Source organism: Ixodes scapularis, unplaced genomic scaffold, assembly GCF_016920785.2.
Source record: "Ixodes scapularis isolate PalLabHiFi unplaced genomic scaffold, ASM1692078v2 ptg001274l_1___fragment_1__unscaffolded, whole genome shotgun sequence".
In the NCBI taxonomy this organism is placed as follows: domain Eukaryota; kingdom Metazoa; phylum Arthropoda; class Arachnida; order Ixodida; family Ixodidae; genus Ixodes; species Ixodes scapularis.
In genome coordinates this window covers 1,860,112-1,876,121 of record NW_024610129.1, presented here as the reverse complement: position 1 = coordinate 1,876,121, position 16,010 = coordinate 1,860,112, and the positions used below count along the sequence as shown (strand labels likewise).

General features: G+C 47.9%; 1 protein-coding gene across 1 annotated transcript in view; it reads right to left on the bottom strand.

Moving 5' to 3' along the window:
- LOC121046821 (ficolin-1-like) overlaps nucleotides 1-15,160 on the bottom strand; it is a 118,363-nt gene extending 103,203 nt beyond the window's left edge. Inside the window, exon 1 of the mRNA XM_042288220.1 lies at nucleotides 15,001-15,160. Within this exon, the coding sequence (XP_042144154.1) occupies nucleotides 15,001-15,145 (145 nt within the window). The 5' untranslated portion in view covers nucleotides 15,146-15,160. The remainder of the gene's footprint in view (nucleotides 1-15,000) is intronic.
- Between the last annotated feature and the right edge of the window lie 850 nt (nucleotides 15,161-16,010).

Below are 16,010 nucleotides of genomic sequence, written 5' to 3'. Positions count from 1 at the left end.
AGTCGGCTACCGGACGTGACAACAAAATGACGTTTCGTTTTGTACCGAGTACGTTTCAAAAGGTACTTGCTCGGAACTAGGTGTCATTGGCAGCATGTGTTCGGCGGCGAGGCGTCGCCGTCTCGTCATTTCGTCTTTTTCTTTAATAGAGCTTTTTTTTTCGCCAGAAAGGCTGTATCGGGAACACCGCGATGCATTCGAGCTCGCGGAGGAGATCTTTTGGAAGCAATACATACCGCCTGCCCAAGATCGTGGTGCGATGGTTGTGCGACGAACTTCGCGAGGAACCGGAGGTGGGGAGAGTGCGTACCTCGTGGACGGTCATGACTGTGGAGCTTCAAGTGTTGTGTGCACTGCGCTTCTACGGCACGGGGAGCTTCCAAGGCATGGTGGCGAGCGACGAACACGTAGCGCGGGACCAAAAGACAGTCAGCGTTGCGGTCCGCGCCGTGTCCGTCGCTATCGTGCGTCGTCTCGGGGTCCAGCGTGGCTGGATCCACTTCCCCGAGACGCCGAGCGAGAGGTTCGTCGCGGAGAAGGGCTTCAGGCTGTTCGGCAGGATACCCGGCGTCATCAGTTGCGTGGACGGGACCATGGTTTCCATCGTCGGCCCGTCCAAGAACGACCCCACCGTCACGAAGGCGGCGTACTGGTGCCGCAAGTACTTCTACGCCCTCAACGTGATGGTGGTAAGTACACTCATGTTACGTTGTCAAAACGCGCCCCAAATCTCTAGAAAAAAAAACGTATTGCCGATACGGTTTAAGTATGCCGTTTTATGACTGCCGGCTGTGGGGTCTCACGACTGCACGAGCGTGTGCTCTACGTAGCATGTGAGCCGTGCGACGCTTCTCCCAAAAATAATACTTGTCTGTTAAAACGTGCAAGCTTCCGTAAAAAAAAACAAAAAACAAAAAAAAAACATTATTTTTGTTTTAAGGTAGTTAGTTGTACCTTGCATCCAGGAAGGTGTGTTGACATGCATGTGTCAGACAAAATAACTTAAAAGGTTCTGAAATTCCGACTGCTTTGTGAACCATAAGTACAATCTACTACTTGTGGATTCAGGTAATTACATGTCAATATCTCTCTCACTTTCAGGTGTGTGACGCCGACTGCCGAATAATGTGCATCGACCCACGGTATCCCGGGTCGGTGCACGACTCCTTCGTGTGGCAATTTTCCTGGCTCCGAAGCCAACTCGAGCAAGGGCAGGTGCCACGCGACGGCCGGTTCCTGCTTGGTGAGCATACTAAATTCATTCCTTACGCATACGGTGGCTCCCACTGCTTGAAAGCCACAGTACCACACGTACTGTGCTTGTTGTGAGGCACACAGACACAGTTGCTGGAACTCCTTGAAGTGAGACAACACCCAAAGTTTGGCCATTAATCTCTGTTTATGTCCACATAACTCTCACACTCTGCAGGCTACGAAAACCACACTAGACCAATCTCACGACAGTGATAGACTATGCAAGGCATGCAACCGCAGTGCGAGTCGTTGTCCGGTTCGGCCCACTCACTGTTACTGTCCGCCTGTACCCTCTTGCTGGTTGGTTTTTGCATGAAGTTGGAGCTCTTTCGCCGATCCCTGAGGGCTCGCCTGGTTGCTTTGACGGTCGTCAGTTTGTACGGAATGGGATCAATTCCTCCTTGGCCACTTGGGGCTCGCCAAATCTGTCCTCGGGTCGTCTCTGTCCCACACACTGGATTCTTTTCCCTGACCCTTCTTCTTCGGTCTGCCTATATAGCTCCTCCTATTAGACCCTCCGTGTCCCAACAGGACCTGACTCCTTTCCAATCTAACCACCCCCTCTCTTTTCCCCATCTCCAACTCCACCGAGGATTAGGAAAGAGGTTCGTCGAACTGGCGCCTTATCCCCTTGCTTGCCAAAGACAAGGCCAGCGTGTTCTGCTCTGCCCGTGCCTAAGGTCACGGCCACACTCCCAAAAGCAACAGAGCTTTTATCTGTCGGATGCAAGGGCCTAATAATGCACTTGCATACAGCACAGCACCCTTAAGGAATCGTGCACACATCCCATACAACCCACCAGGAAAACACATAGTTACATGAAATAACAGGGAGTTTGCAGGCAAGCTGGTGCTAATTAATCATAATGTAAACTGATACTGTAGTGCATAAATATTAACACACTTTTAAGTCACACTTAAGTTACATTATAATTGACATAGTTGCACACAGCTGTTTTCTTGCCTTTTATTTTAAAAAGTAAAGAATGTAATATGTTCCATCCTCTACATGTGCAGGTGACAGCGGCTACCCCTTGGAGCCTTGGCTCATCACCCCTGTCCCCGGGAACCACGCGACCTCCACCGCTTGCGGCCGGTTTAATAAGGCGCATTCCTCGATAAGGTCTGTTGTGGAGCGCTGTATCGGGCTGTTGAAAAACAGATTCCGGTGTCTGCAAAGGCACCGGGCTCTGTATTACCACCCTTCAACAGCCACCGCCATTATTTCGGCATGTGCAGTGCTCCACTACATCTGCCTTGCATCGAGCGAGCCAGAACCGGAGTCAGACTCCGACGCTGAAGAGTCCGAGTTGGAGTCTGAGCCGAGCTCGGACGGTTCTGAGCCGAGCTCGGAGAGGTCAGCGTCGGCTCCCGAGAGGCTGGCTCCTGCCGGCCCTCCGGTCGGCCTTCCGGTCGGCCTCTCGGACAGGGGGAAGGCTCTGAGGCAGCGCCTTGTCGCCCGGTTCGGAACCCGCCGCAGACGTCCCCGTGCGGAGCGCCACACGCAAGGGGTCCGCCGCCACGACGGTAGTCCCGACCACCAGGGACTCCGTCGGGAAGCCCCTCAGCGCCCTCGCTGCGGTGGTGCCCAGCACGGACGCCGCCAGCGACAGGGAACCTCTCGCCACCACGACTGAGGTCCTGACCACCAAGGACCCCGTCACATTCTTGCCCTCAGTGAAGCCCTCCCCGTGGAAGCCGTAAAGTGCACACTTCGCTTCCTGCTCCACAGTCATGGCCGTCCACAAGCTACATACTCTCTTCAGCTCCTACACCTTGTGAAGTTCGTCGCACAGCCAGCGTGCTGCCTCCGGATACGTGTCGAGTGCATCGTGGTGAAATCGATACAGCCTTTTTTTTTAATTTTTATTAGCAGAAGGCACGAGACGCAGTCGACAGTGACAGAAAAGGTTCGGAGGTTTAGTTGCCAGACCATCAGGTCATCTGGATTGCCCCTGCAAAAAACTGAGAATTAATTTAGATTACCTCTAGAAAGAAATGCTTGCTTTAGCAGAGGTTGCTTTCTTAGTTGCTGATTGAACCAGGGATATTGTTGTCGTGGACATTGTTTCATAGTACAAATGCTTCAAAGCGTCCTGCCTTCTGCTCCATTTCATTATCTCTTTTATGGCACTTCATCAAAGTTAGGTGATTGTGTTATCTTAACAGTGCACATGTAGTTTGTTTTGAAAATTGCTTTATTTCTTAAAGAAAAACCTGTGACTTCATGAATAAAAGTGTGATAACATGGAATGTAATATTTCATTCTTGGAAGTAAAAGTGAGCATCGACTGGAACCATGTAAGCAATTGGGCAATCTTAAGTATATATCACAGATATCTTGTTGAACACTCTGGTCTTAGTTGAGCACAATAGTTAAATTTCAAAAGGAAAAAAAAATATATATATATATATATATTCTCTGACTAGCATACCAGCATATAAACACTGGACCACTTTGAAAGAATTATCACAGATGTTGCGCCAAACATTCTTATTTGAGCACAGCAATAGCAAGTTCTCGAAAGATAAAAAAAATTGTTTCTGACTAAAGCAGCCGTCACTCGCGCGCTCCCCGTTGGTTCCGCCGACCCCTCCGCTGCCCCCGGCACACCCGGCTCCTCATGGTTCGACATTTTGGTTTGAAGAAGGCGCGTAGCGCACATCCCGCATAATATTGGAACAACTTTCTCTCCAATTAATTCTTAAATGTATTGCAAAAGGGTACAAAAAAGCGGTTTGTTTTAACAACGCCCAAAAGGTTTTGATTGTTTTTCAATACTTTTACCTGTACTAGAACAGATGCGACGGCCAGCGACGCACAGGATTGGTTGCCGTTCCTTCGCTAAACGCAGGAACTGCTCCCCGCGTCGTAGTAAATCCTGCCCCGTATCCCGCGCGTAGGGACGCCTCAGGAAATGCGTAGCTACTTCCGCTCGTCGGTGGTTGGCTCCGGACGTCGCTGAAACGGGTGACGGGTGTCAAGTTTGCGATGACGTAGCGGCGTCAAAGTGGGCAGAGCCGCCACGTAAGTGTTGCTAGGATACGCTCCTCCTTTGCATTACGTCACTTCCATGTACCTTTTCTCAAATGTCCAACCTCGCGATCCTGCTGTATAAACAACTAACAACTAATGTGTTTGTTTGTTTTGTACCCCAGGAAAGGCTGTAAGCGCGAGCTCCTTGCTCTGGGGCGGATCTCGGCGGCACAAGCTCTCGTGCAGTAGGGGCAGCTGTCGACGCTATGAGCTCGCGCTTTCAGCCTTCGCTGTGGTACAAGATAAGGTGAAACAGAGTATAGAATTTCCCTTGCGATCTGGTTTTTGTGTCTAGCCATGATGGTGATGTTTGAGAAAACGGGAGCACCTTGGCATTGGCGACAATGCGCCAGAAAATGGCCCGCTGCTGCTGTATTGTGCGTACGGAGGCGGCGTGTTCTCTGGTGCGGTCATTGACACAGCGCCCAGTTTGTCCGGTTTAACATTCCCCACATGACAGCGGAATGTTGGGGGCGGAACAACAGCGCTTTCACATGGGCAACACCTCTAGTGGTGTTGCCCTACTCCACGGGGTTGCAAATCGCCTGAAAAAGATCGCTGGCCAGCATGGAATACAAGTCATTTTCTCAGCTCCCAACAAGTCATATGCCATGTGCCGGAAGGTTATCAGTGAGGCCTACAACAACAAAAAGACCACGTGCGGCACCGCTCACAAGACTCAACACGCCCCATGTGAAAGCGCTGTTGTTTACAACATTCCGCTGTCATGTGGGAAATGTTACATCGGACAAACTGGGCGCTGTGTCAGTGACCCCACCAGAGAACACGCCGCCTCCGTGCGCACATTTGCAGCAGCGGGCCATCTTCCAGCGCATTGTCGTCAATGCCAATGTGCTCCCTTTTTCTGAAACATCACCATCATGGCTAGATACAAAAAAAAATCGCAAGGGAAATTCAAGTGTCCCTAGCTATCGAGGAGAAGAAGGGCGAGTGTGCAAGCACTGCCTCCACAAAAGAAAAGAAGTATTTGCAGGAAACGTCCCGTGTGTAATTCCATACAGTTGTGTTTTTAATTTCCTCACTGATATCGGCCTCCTACACCGACTGTGATTTTACTTTCTATCCTAAATTCATTGTCATATTGTTTACATTTATACACACTCATGTTCATGGTTTTATCATATATTTCGCTACTATAGTTCTTTCCCCTTCTTAAACCCGAATTACAATAGTCTAAGCTTGGCGCAATATAGCCTTAGTTGCTGATGCGCCATCAACCCCCAATCAATCAATCAAGTCCCGTGTGTAAAATAGCCTGAATGAGCCCACAGAAGGCGTTACCTCTGGGGAAGCAAGGTTTTTTAAACTGAAGCGATGAATACGATGGAGATTATTTCATCCAGGCAATAATTAAAGTCGACGAAAAAAAAGTTATCCGTTAAATGAAAGTCGACGAAGGGGACGTTATTCAGTAAATGGTTGTTAGTCCAGCGGAGTGCATGTGTATGTTCCTTGCGTCTCTCTCCTGTCTTGTATATTTCTTCCTTCGTTCAGCTGGCATATCTCATAAGCATGAATAACCAACCTGCTCAGCTTCAGGCAATCACAACGAATTTCCGCACCGCAAAAATAAACTAGACTTTGCGGAGAGCTCAACCTCCTTCAGAACGTAGCCGTAGCCGTTCGAGCAAGATGCCAAAGTTTCAGCATCAACTCTTATATTATTCATAAATTATAAGCGATTTTATGAAAATTTCACTAGAAAAATGGCGACCCACGGAGCTCTCGAATACATGGAGCTCTTTGGCGCCAGAAACCGAAAGTGGGCGAAAATGGGCCCATCTTTTCATCGAAATTTGGAAACATCACTTGTAACTTTTAAATGAGATAACGGTTGGTGCTGAAACTTTGGCATGTTGCTCCAACGGCTGGGGCTACATTCTGAATGAGTTTGAGCTCCCCGAGATGTCTAGTTTATTTTTGCGGTGCGAAAAGTTGGGTTCGGATCTCTCGCAAACACCCGTTATATCAAGGCACAATGCGCGTAGCACTAAAAGCAATCCCCGTTTTTTTTTCTCCCACTTCTCTTAAAATCTAGAGGCTGTAATAAAAAACTGCTGGGATGGCGGAAAGTGCTCACCTTGGAATGTAACCTAGCCCGTTAAATTTCGAGCTCGACAGTAACCTTTAGAAATACAACTAAAGAAAATTAATTGTAGATTTCGCGTTCGCGCTAACACTAGGGAGTTTTCGTGGATCGTTTCCGCTGGCCCGCAAAGTTCCCCGACACCCGCTACGAAGTCCGGGACTCTGAAAGGAGAGGATGGCTCCGCGCATGCGCTGTAGTGGCGTCTCCGTTCGGGAGAGCGCAGCGGAGGTACTGAAACGGTCAACGAAAACTCCATGGTGTTGCCCCGTGTACAGTGGCCCAATGTTTTAATAATAGAGGGTTTTAGTAGATCGTTTCTAGTTTCCGCTCCGCTCAGAGGGTGTCAAACTGCGCATGCGCGGCCTGCTTCGGCGAAATTGAAAGGGGAGGTCTTAAAACGCGTTTTAGTGGACCGTTTTTTTTTCAGCGTAAAAACGTTTCGAGAGCGTTAAAAAAATTCGCTTGCGTAGCCCCACAAGTTGACGTTCTTGTAACACAGAAACAACAAAATATTAACACCAAGAGAGTGAGAGGGAGCGTACTTGTAGAGGTAGTAAAAACGAAGGCGAAAATTCGCATCTTTCACGACCTATAGGGGGCGCACTGGTGTCTGTCAAAATGGCTGTCATCTGGATGATTGTCATAGAACAGCGGGACAAGGCTGGGTCTGCGACGCGTATGTAATTCTTGTTTTGCTATAGACGAGCAGAATTATAGCCTTACGTTATTGTTTTACGCCAGGAAGGTGTACGCAAGTCTATTTTATATGAGGCCAATCATCCAGGAGCTAGGGAGCGCGATTCTCACACCGCGGTACCACCATCGCTAAAAGTTGCTAATAATAAACACAAAAGAGTAGGCACACACCCGAAGAATAATGAGCTATAAAATATAAATATAATAGTTCCACCTTGTGTGCAAGTGAACCCGAAGGTATAGACGCTTTACACACGCGCCAAATTACAGCCGCCATTGCTGACCTTCTCTTGTCTTACCGAGATGCCGAGCAACTGAAACTGTAGTTGACAATCCTCTACAAAAGCCGATGCTTTAGAAAAGGACACAGTTAAATCTAATATGGCAATAACCTGACCTGCTATGGTAATGATGAAGTGAAATAAACGGAATAAGAGGAAACAAAAACTGAAGGTTAGTTATGGCGGCGTCCATGCACAGCTGCTGCAAAGCGTCTATAAGCATGAGCATGTTTAGGGTGCCTCAATGTCCTTCTATTAAGGGTGATGCTACCCTTTGTAGTACTTGATGCCGACAGCACGCGCTCACGGGTAACATACAAAGAAATCGACGAAAACAAAATGTTGCCACAGCACAGTCAGCGCCAAAAACGCGTTCAGGGACACGCTCTTTCACGCGCTTCTGAACAAAAAATAAAAATAAAAGTGTGGGACAATGGCCAGATGTCTCCACCCTAAACAAAGCGCGCATATGAAGGCACCCTAAGCATGCTGCTCTACACGGTACTTGCACTGCACGAGCGCGCGTGCTGGTCAAGGACGCTGAAAGGCCGGCACTCGCTCTCGTAGCTTCTGCTACACTCTAATTAAAAATGAAACGGACTTACGTATTCGAAATAGAAAAAGTAAGAAACAGGACGAAGTTTGCGCATTGCGAGTACGAGTTATACAGTGTTCCACAAGGCTAGCAAGGCACCTGCACGATGAATCCCCTGCTGTCCTCATGAAGGGAGACTTCTACTAACGAAATTAAGCTGGCGAGACATCGAGTCTGTGATTTGTAATACTCATACCAAGAAGTGCTGAAGCTTCCCTTCCGAACGCGGTCTGCTGGACATTGCCAACGTAGAAGGCAAATCATTTAGGAAGCAATCCCGCTTCCAGAAGGACCTGGCTACTCTGCAAGTGGGCCTCCAAATCCCAGCACCCGACAGATCAGCGTAGGGTGTTGCCGATCTCGCAAGAGCTTTGCATGGTTCTTTGTCGAGTGGCCTATTTCAACCGTCTGTTCTAACTTGAATGAGCGTTTGGACGGAACTCGTCGGTGTTCTCCAGTATTGTGAACCTCACCGTGGGTCACATCAACGAGAGCTTCGGCCACCTGCTCGCTGACATGAACAAACATAAGTGGTTGGCCCTCGCAAAACTGGAGCTCTTCTCACAGGAGAGACCCTGCATAATTTGAGTAAATTTCGCGTTTCCATTGTTTATAGCACAGCTGAACTGTCTGGTAAAAAGTCACTCTTTTTGATACGCCATTAATTTACGTCTTTACTTTTGTTTCGGCACGAGGAAACAACAATGTATTCATGGGCAGTGTCAGGACAAGTCACGACAGAGCGCGTTTGTAATTGGTGAGTTTTAGTAGGCCACTTTTATGAGCCCTCTATGCTCTACTTTCCGCTCTGCAAGAAGCATCGTCCGCACCGCCCATGCGTGGCCCGCTCTGAGTTGGAGCGATTAGTTAGCGGAGTGAGCGTGCGCTCCGCTTCAGAAGTTGCAGAGCGGACTGCCCTCAGCGTCCTTAGCGTGATCGCTTAGATCTCAAGATGGCTGTTACTCAAAACGCGTCGATGTTTTTCACCATGACCTTAGCCTGAACGAGGCCGAATCAACAAGTAAAGCGTAGGCTTTAGTGGCGCGCGGCACGTGCCTCGAGTATTTCTACAACAATGAATGGCGCCACTTTTCCCAGGATAGAGGGGCTATAACTTTTTGTTGTAGAAATGCTAGAGGAACGTGCCGCGCGCCACTTCCAGGAAGTTAATGGAGTCTGAAATCTAGCTCAGTCTTGCGCTGTACCGCCATGATCTCCCCAAGGGCTGCACGTTGCACGTCCCTCGAGCATGGACGGACATTGCACTACTTTTGAAACATGAAGGGGCTTTGGGTAAAGTCGTCGCGTTTTTGTGATCCTTCTATGGCTATGCAGTCAGATGTACGGGAACGCGTGCTTGAACGCCAATTACACCTGTGCACGCGCCCTCCTGTCGAAAATGCCACTGAAAGTTACCCACAAGCATAGCGCTCGCAAGCCGCACCAAACAAACCGTTCCTCTCAAGTTTATTTATTCACATTTGCACCAAATGTTGAAATTGTTTAACTTGCGTCTGAAAATGTTCGCCTTGGATTTCCTTGGTAAGTTTAGAAAATAATGGACTTGAATACAGCCTTTCTAAAAGTGCTGCCACTATTCTTCGAGGACGCCTTCTTTTGGCCAAGCGTCAAGGGAGCAAGAGAGCTGCGTCATTGTTTGTCACGGATGCGAGTCTAAATGTATTAGACGGAAATGCTGCGTCGATGCTGGATGTGAACTTGGTTCTAGTCATGCGTCTCGCACTAAAAGCGATGCCCAAATAATGGCGGCCGAATATGTTACCCGGCGGTGTTTTGAAAAAAGTTACCAAGAACGGTTGAAAGAATATTCCACGTCAAGATTTTGTCTGATGAAAACCAGACAGGCATAAACAATGCAAGCATTAGCAAACACGACGCTGGACTTCACAGCAATAACAGTAGATTAAAAGGCTTTTCAGAAGTATTTTTTCGAAGTCCGGCGTAGCGGACCTCGCATGCACAGTTTGACAGCTTAGCGGAATTAAGGAACAACTAAATTTTTTTTTTTTAATTTACGATACACATTTTTTTACAACCCTACCATGGAAATAGCTTTATCTTATATGAGTAAAGTCTCATATCAGATGTTTTGGTAGTGTTTAAATGCTGCCGTGTTGTAAGAGTGCCTTTTTGTTCTTTTTATTAGGCCGTCAAAGACAAGGGAGAACCCCTGGACAGCTGTTGAGGTTTCGTTGACCGCACAGCACGCCCATATGCCATCCATCAAAGAATCAGAAGCCATACTTTTCTGGTCACATTAGGGTGCTCGTCGTGAAGTACCAGACAGTGAGTCGGCATGATTTGTCAGCTGGACAAACCCTACGAAGACCATGGGCGTGATGCAGATGGTCTAACATATTTCTTTTTTTTTTCTTGGGGGGGGGGGGGGTCAATATCGGAATGCATAAAATGATCCCAGTGAATGACATCAAATATTTTGTGCTTAGCGAAATACTTGTCCAACTATAGGCTGAAAGGCATCTAGAAATATTTGCATAAAAGAACATTTACTAATATCTGCCATTTTACTTCTCAGGTGTGAATGTGAATATTGAATGTAATCAAATTACAATGCTACTGTTGGCTTCAGTAGTGTAAATGTAGACTTGCATTGGGGGGCGTAGCCTTCTATTGCACCTCTAGAAAACAAAGTAGCACAAGTGAGGCTGAAACTAGGCAGGAGCTCGAGCGAAAAATGTACTTTAAAAAAACAATTGAAAAAAACAAAAGACGAAAAAGAAGCAAAGTGGTTTTATGTCATTTCCCAAGGTACATACGTACACTGCGCTCCACTGTTATTACGAACACGACAAAATCGCTTTTATTTGCAGTTTATTTCTTTGACAGTTATTGAGGGAGCTAAAAGTTTTTTGCTCAGATTAGTGCCCCTAACGAGCGCTTTATTCGACACCCATAGGTGATGCCAACCCCTCGAATTTAAGGTGAAAAATAAGAACAGGATATTTTGGTTGTTTCCGCTAACGGTGTTCCGCAGTCCACATAAACACCAAGGTACCCCTATCGCAAACCGAAGAAAACGAAGAAGAAAAAACTAATTTCATTGGGACAACAGAAGAGTAGGGATATAAATGGAGCAATCACTTTAGCTAATTTGCACTGTCTTGCTGCCTAAAATAACCTAACAAAATATCTGCTCGTTTACCGACTGCTCGGATTAAACAAGTCGAGCCCGCTAACTTAGACAAGGCAGCATCTGTTTCCACCGGTCAGGGTCCGTAAAAAGATTGTGACCAGCGGTTTCCCGAAGCAGCCAGAGGCTCTCGAACACCAGTCAGTCAGTCAGAGTTTTGAGAGCAATCAAATCAAAGGAAGTGTTGCTGAGCCGGAGGCTCAGTATGTCACCTTTTCTCGAACACCGTGAAACGTTTTGTAGCGTGAGCTACACTCTCCGACGTTGAGCACTTTCGCGTGGCTCGCATAATGAGCCGTGCACCGTGCTGCGCATGCGCGAGCAGCAGTGACGTCACACGACGCACAGCTGGCGCGCCGGAGCCGCCGCCGCTGCGCGCTCCGCTGCCACCGCGTGCCTGGCCGGTCTGCACATTCCAGAGGAGTGGCTTCGTAGCCGCGGCAGACGCACTGGCGGCGCCGCGTGCCCAGCTGTGAGCCTCCGTTGCGCAGTAGCCAAGTCTGACGCTGCACCGGAGCCGCTTGGTAGCACCTCTCATTTTGTGCGCATAAGCTCACGCTACGTAAATCCTGGCATAGCCGAACTAAGCCACCGCAATTTTTTTTCTTGAGGACGCCGTTTCAAACAAAGTCTGCGCAGCCATCTTAGTGCAGCGAGGTTCATAACGGTCGTGCGCGCTCCCAAGCATGCTTTCAAGTGGCGAGCTTTACTGAGAGTGGAACGCGCTTACTAAAATGGCGAGGAAAGCGGAGCTGACGCTTCACGCTCAAATCCGAGACCAGGTCACGCGTGCGCGATGGCGACCCCGCTTTCCATAGAGCGGAGCGAGAAAGCTAAACCGGTCTACTAAAACCAGGGTGTTGGAACGAAATGTTTTTCGTTCCGTTTTCATTTTCGTTCCATACAAAAAAGTTCCGTTCCGTTTTCGCTCCGGAACGAAAAAAATAATGCTCCGTAACGGTTCGTAACGGTTTCTTTCTATGAAAAAAAAAAACAAATCGCAGCAAAAATTAAAAGGTACGTAACGTTTATTTTTACACCAAAATAGATAATTCAGGCGCTCTAGAGGAATCCGCGGAAACGACATTGCTTCTGAGATCATGTTCATTGCCTTGAGAATGAGATCATGATCAAGGCACCGACCATGATCTCAGAAGCAGCACGTCATCAAGTGTGCTCGGTGAAAGGCAAGACCTCTGGTCCGATAAAATAAATTTCAGCGCCGAGAAGGCCCTGAAGGCTCATGGGGATCAAGAAGTACACTTTTGCAACAGAGTCTCAGACTGCCGTAACCGTAGAAAAACAAAAGATGGACTTCTACAACGCCGGGTCACAAACTTCCCGCGCTTGCCGTGATCTGTTGTCTGTCTGTGTCGTCCGAAGAAAGCATGGAGGGAGAGGGCGCAAAAGCCAAGGAGAGCATTGCGAGCGTGTGGAGGCGTCGCGCCACCGTGCTCTCATTGGTGGGAAGCAATGGCGCCTTGCGTCATGTTTTTTGTTTCTCGTTGTATTTTTTGTCTTTGTTTTTGCTATGCTTGTTCGCCCGGAGTTTAGACGCGGGGGCGATGGCTTGCTTGTCTTCTCTTTAATTATGGTACAAACCAACGGCTGTCTCTTCGCTGCGTGAAACGAATTACTGAAATACCTGATATTTTCCCTTGAACCGAAAACCGATAAGAAATTTTTTCGGTTTCACTCCGGAACAAAATAATAAATAACGTTTCGATTACGTTTCCGTTCCGTCAAAAAATATCGTTTTTTTCGTTTTTCGTTTTTGGTTTTCGTTTTGTTCCGATACCCTGACTAAAACTCTCTAATATCAAGCGAGCGTCGACCGCCGGGCCGACCAGTGTCGTGTCGCGGAGGCTTGCGGCTATGCGGGAGAAATTAAGCGCGTTCGCACGAAGCCCTTTCGAGTGCGAGCGTGGTCTGCTAGGCTATTCCGTTGATCGCACTCAGCCCCCGCTCCGTAGCAAGGGAGAGCAGGGCGCTCGCAATGTCGAAGTGCATCGCCGATGAACGCCTTCCTCTTGAAATGCGTTCAAAATCCTATTGACGTTACCCTGTGTAACCCGGACGGTTATTGCGATACCCATTTGCGTCATGCTGCCCATCGACACTCTCACAACACGTTCCCGTGTTTCTATAGGCACTCGAGGTGCCATAAAAAAGTGCGCACGCCCGCTGGTCAAAAAAAAGTGTGACTACCCGGCTACATAGGCTAGATGACGAGAGCAACAACGCAGTTGATAATACCGAACATAAAGCGAAAACCCTGTCTATACTCCGTTTTACGTTGCGTTGTACAGCAGCCGTCGCTACGAGTTATCTTGGCCAGTCCATCGTTAACTCGTGGCCTTCCCGTTGGGTACAACTGCGCGTGGAAGCAGAATGTCACACGGCAGGGTGAAATCACTGGATTGGTTTTGATGGCTTGTAGCATTGGCTGCGGTATATAGTTTGATGGTCCCCACGTTCAGGGCCCCGCAGGCTACTACTATTTTTCTGGCCCGAGCAATCAGCTCTCGGTGTTGCTCAGGGCCCGAGCCGAGTAGGGCAGTCTCCCAGGAGGATGTGGAAGGATTTGGTAGGGGTTGAATCTCTTCTCCGAGTGGAGTCGGACAAGGCCAGGTAGAGTGATAGAGTGTGGGGGTCGGGGAATTGCAGCCCGGGCATGTGCCTCGATAGCTGCCAGGAAAGAAGAGATGGATATGGTGTAGATTTGGAAAAGTCTGTGTTTGTATGCGCCTCCATTCGGTAGCTTCGCGTCTGCTTAAGTCTTTGTGTGGAGGTGGATATGTCCTTCGCCCAGATCGGTAATATTCTGTAACCTGATTAGAGGTTTCGAGTTGCGGACTTTGTGTGGGGCGTTCTTCGGTTTCGTCGTCTGACTGTTGACGGTTGCAGACGGGTCTAGTCGAGTTGCTCTCGACCAACTCCTCTTCCCCATGCCGGGCTGCTCGGAAGGACAGTCCTTGAGCGAGAGAGTTTGCACTCTCATTACCCTGAAGAAGAGTGTGGCCGGGTGTCCACAGTATGTGAATCAAAGGGAGTTCTTCGTGGGTTAGGTGGGCTAGGATTCTTCTACTCCATTCAGAAACGAGTCCTCCTGCCCAGGCCCTGCAATCAGCCTGAGAGTCGGTGAGTATGGTAACCATTTAGTTTGGATCGCATCTCCTTGTGTGTTGGGTGCTAGTTATAGCTAAGGCCATTGCCGCTTCCTCCGCTTCTGCGACGGACGGTGATCCGAGCAAAAAGGCGGCTGTTCGCCTCTCACCGTTCGGGCGGCACACCGCGATGCACCTGCCCGAGATGGGAGTAGAGTACGAGGCCGCGTCCGCTTAGAGCACGTCCGGGTCTTCCTGACAGCGTCTGCGAAAGTCCTGACTCCGGCCAGTCTCCTTCCTGCTCGTTCTGCCTGCGAGTTGAAGGGGTGAACCGGTGCTCGTTTTTCCTTAATTTCTTTTTCTGTAACTTGCATTGTGTGGGGTGATAAACGGTCATTATTATCAGGGATCCGTTTTAAGCGGTATTTGCGCAAAGTAAAAAAATTGTTGCATCGCCCCTTTAACTATGCCAGCAGATAATCAACAGGGTCTGTGTGTGGTCAAAGGAACAGCCTAGCAGACGACGCTCGTACAGGAAAGAGCTTTGTGCGCACGCGCATAATCTCTCGCGTGTCGCCGCATCCCACCGCGGCACAGCGCTGGCCGTCCCGGCGGTCGACGCTCGCGTCATATTATTAAAAAAATTGGCCCACTGTACATTGCACCCGATATGTCGCTATTAACGAACATAATGATATCCCCGAAACATTGTTCGGTCTACGTGGATGAATGGAAAAAGTGGTCTCACGTTTGTTCGTGTTGCAGGGGTCAAATATCATGTAGATTTTCGTCGGCGTGTGCTGTCTTTCGGTTATTTCCGGAACACGCCGAATACTGCTTTCCATAAAGACGTTCCCAGCCACAAGAGGTATGAAGAGGGATACTACGAACATCTTGAGATCTTTGTCGATGGTAACAATATTCTCATAAGTCGTAACAAATGCTCCTCTCTCTTTATCTCTCCTCCCATTTATAGCATGAGGACATCACGTGGATGATTCGAATGAGCACCTGCAACAAAAACGAAAGTTGCGCTATGATTTTTTTTGTTGATGTAGGCTGAGGGGAAGAGATTGACCGGGGAGCTTTCGTTTTTAGGAAAACAATTGTATTTCAGTTGAATTACCTTTTAAAAGCATCTTCTCTGGAAATTTTCTTACTTTTTGTTATTTTTCTCTGCACAAGTAATTGACCCTATTCAAAAGTCAAAGACATTATAGAATAGAATAGTTTAGTTCAGGCACACATGTGTTACACATGTGTCTGGGTGGCTGCAGCAACAGAAGGCAAAAAGCTTTCTGATGTGTCTCCCCCCCCCTCCCCCGCCCCAATAATTAAGGAACAAAATTAAAATAAACCTAGACATCTGTGAACTATTAAGATCAGTATTATTCATATAAACAAATGAACATAAGCAATGCGCCACAATAAAAACCAAAAAATTGAAACAAACAAAACAAGCAAATTATAAAACAAAGACAAGAGGAAACTGCATTTATTTACATTGACATTGTCGTTATACACAATATCATCCAACACCCGTCTGGCATCAACATATCATAACACTTCCTAACACCATGGGAAAAAAAAAGACATACTGAAGTCATTTTATTTGCCATATGCAAACGTAAAATTTACTTTTTATAACAATAATCTAAGGTAAGCGATTAGCTTCAAGGAAAACATGTTTTACTTTTTTCCTGAACTTGTGGCTTTTTTCTACACTGCTGTGCTTTTCGTACAATGTTTGGGTGTTTA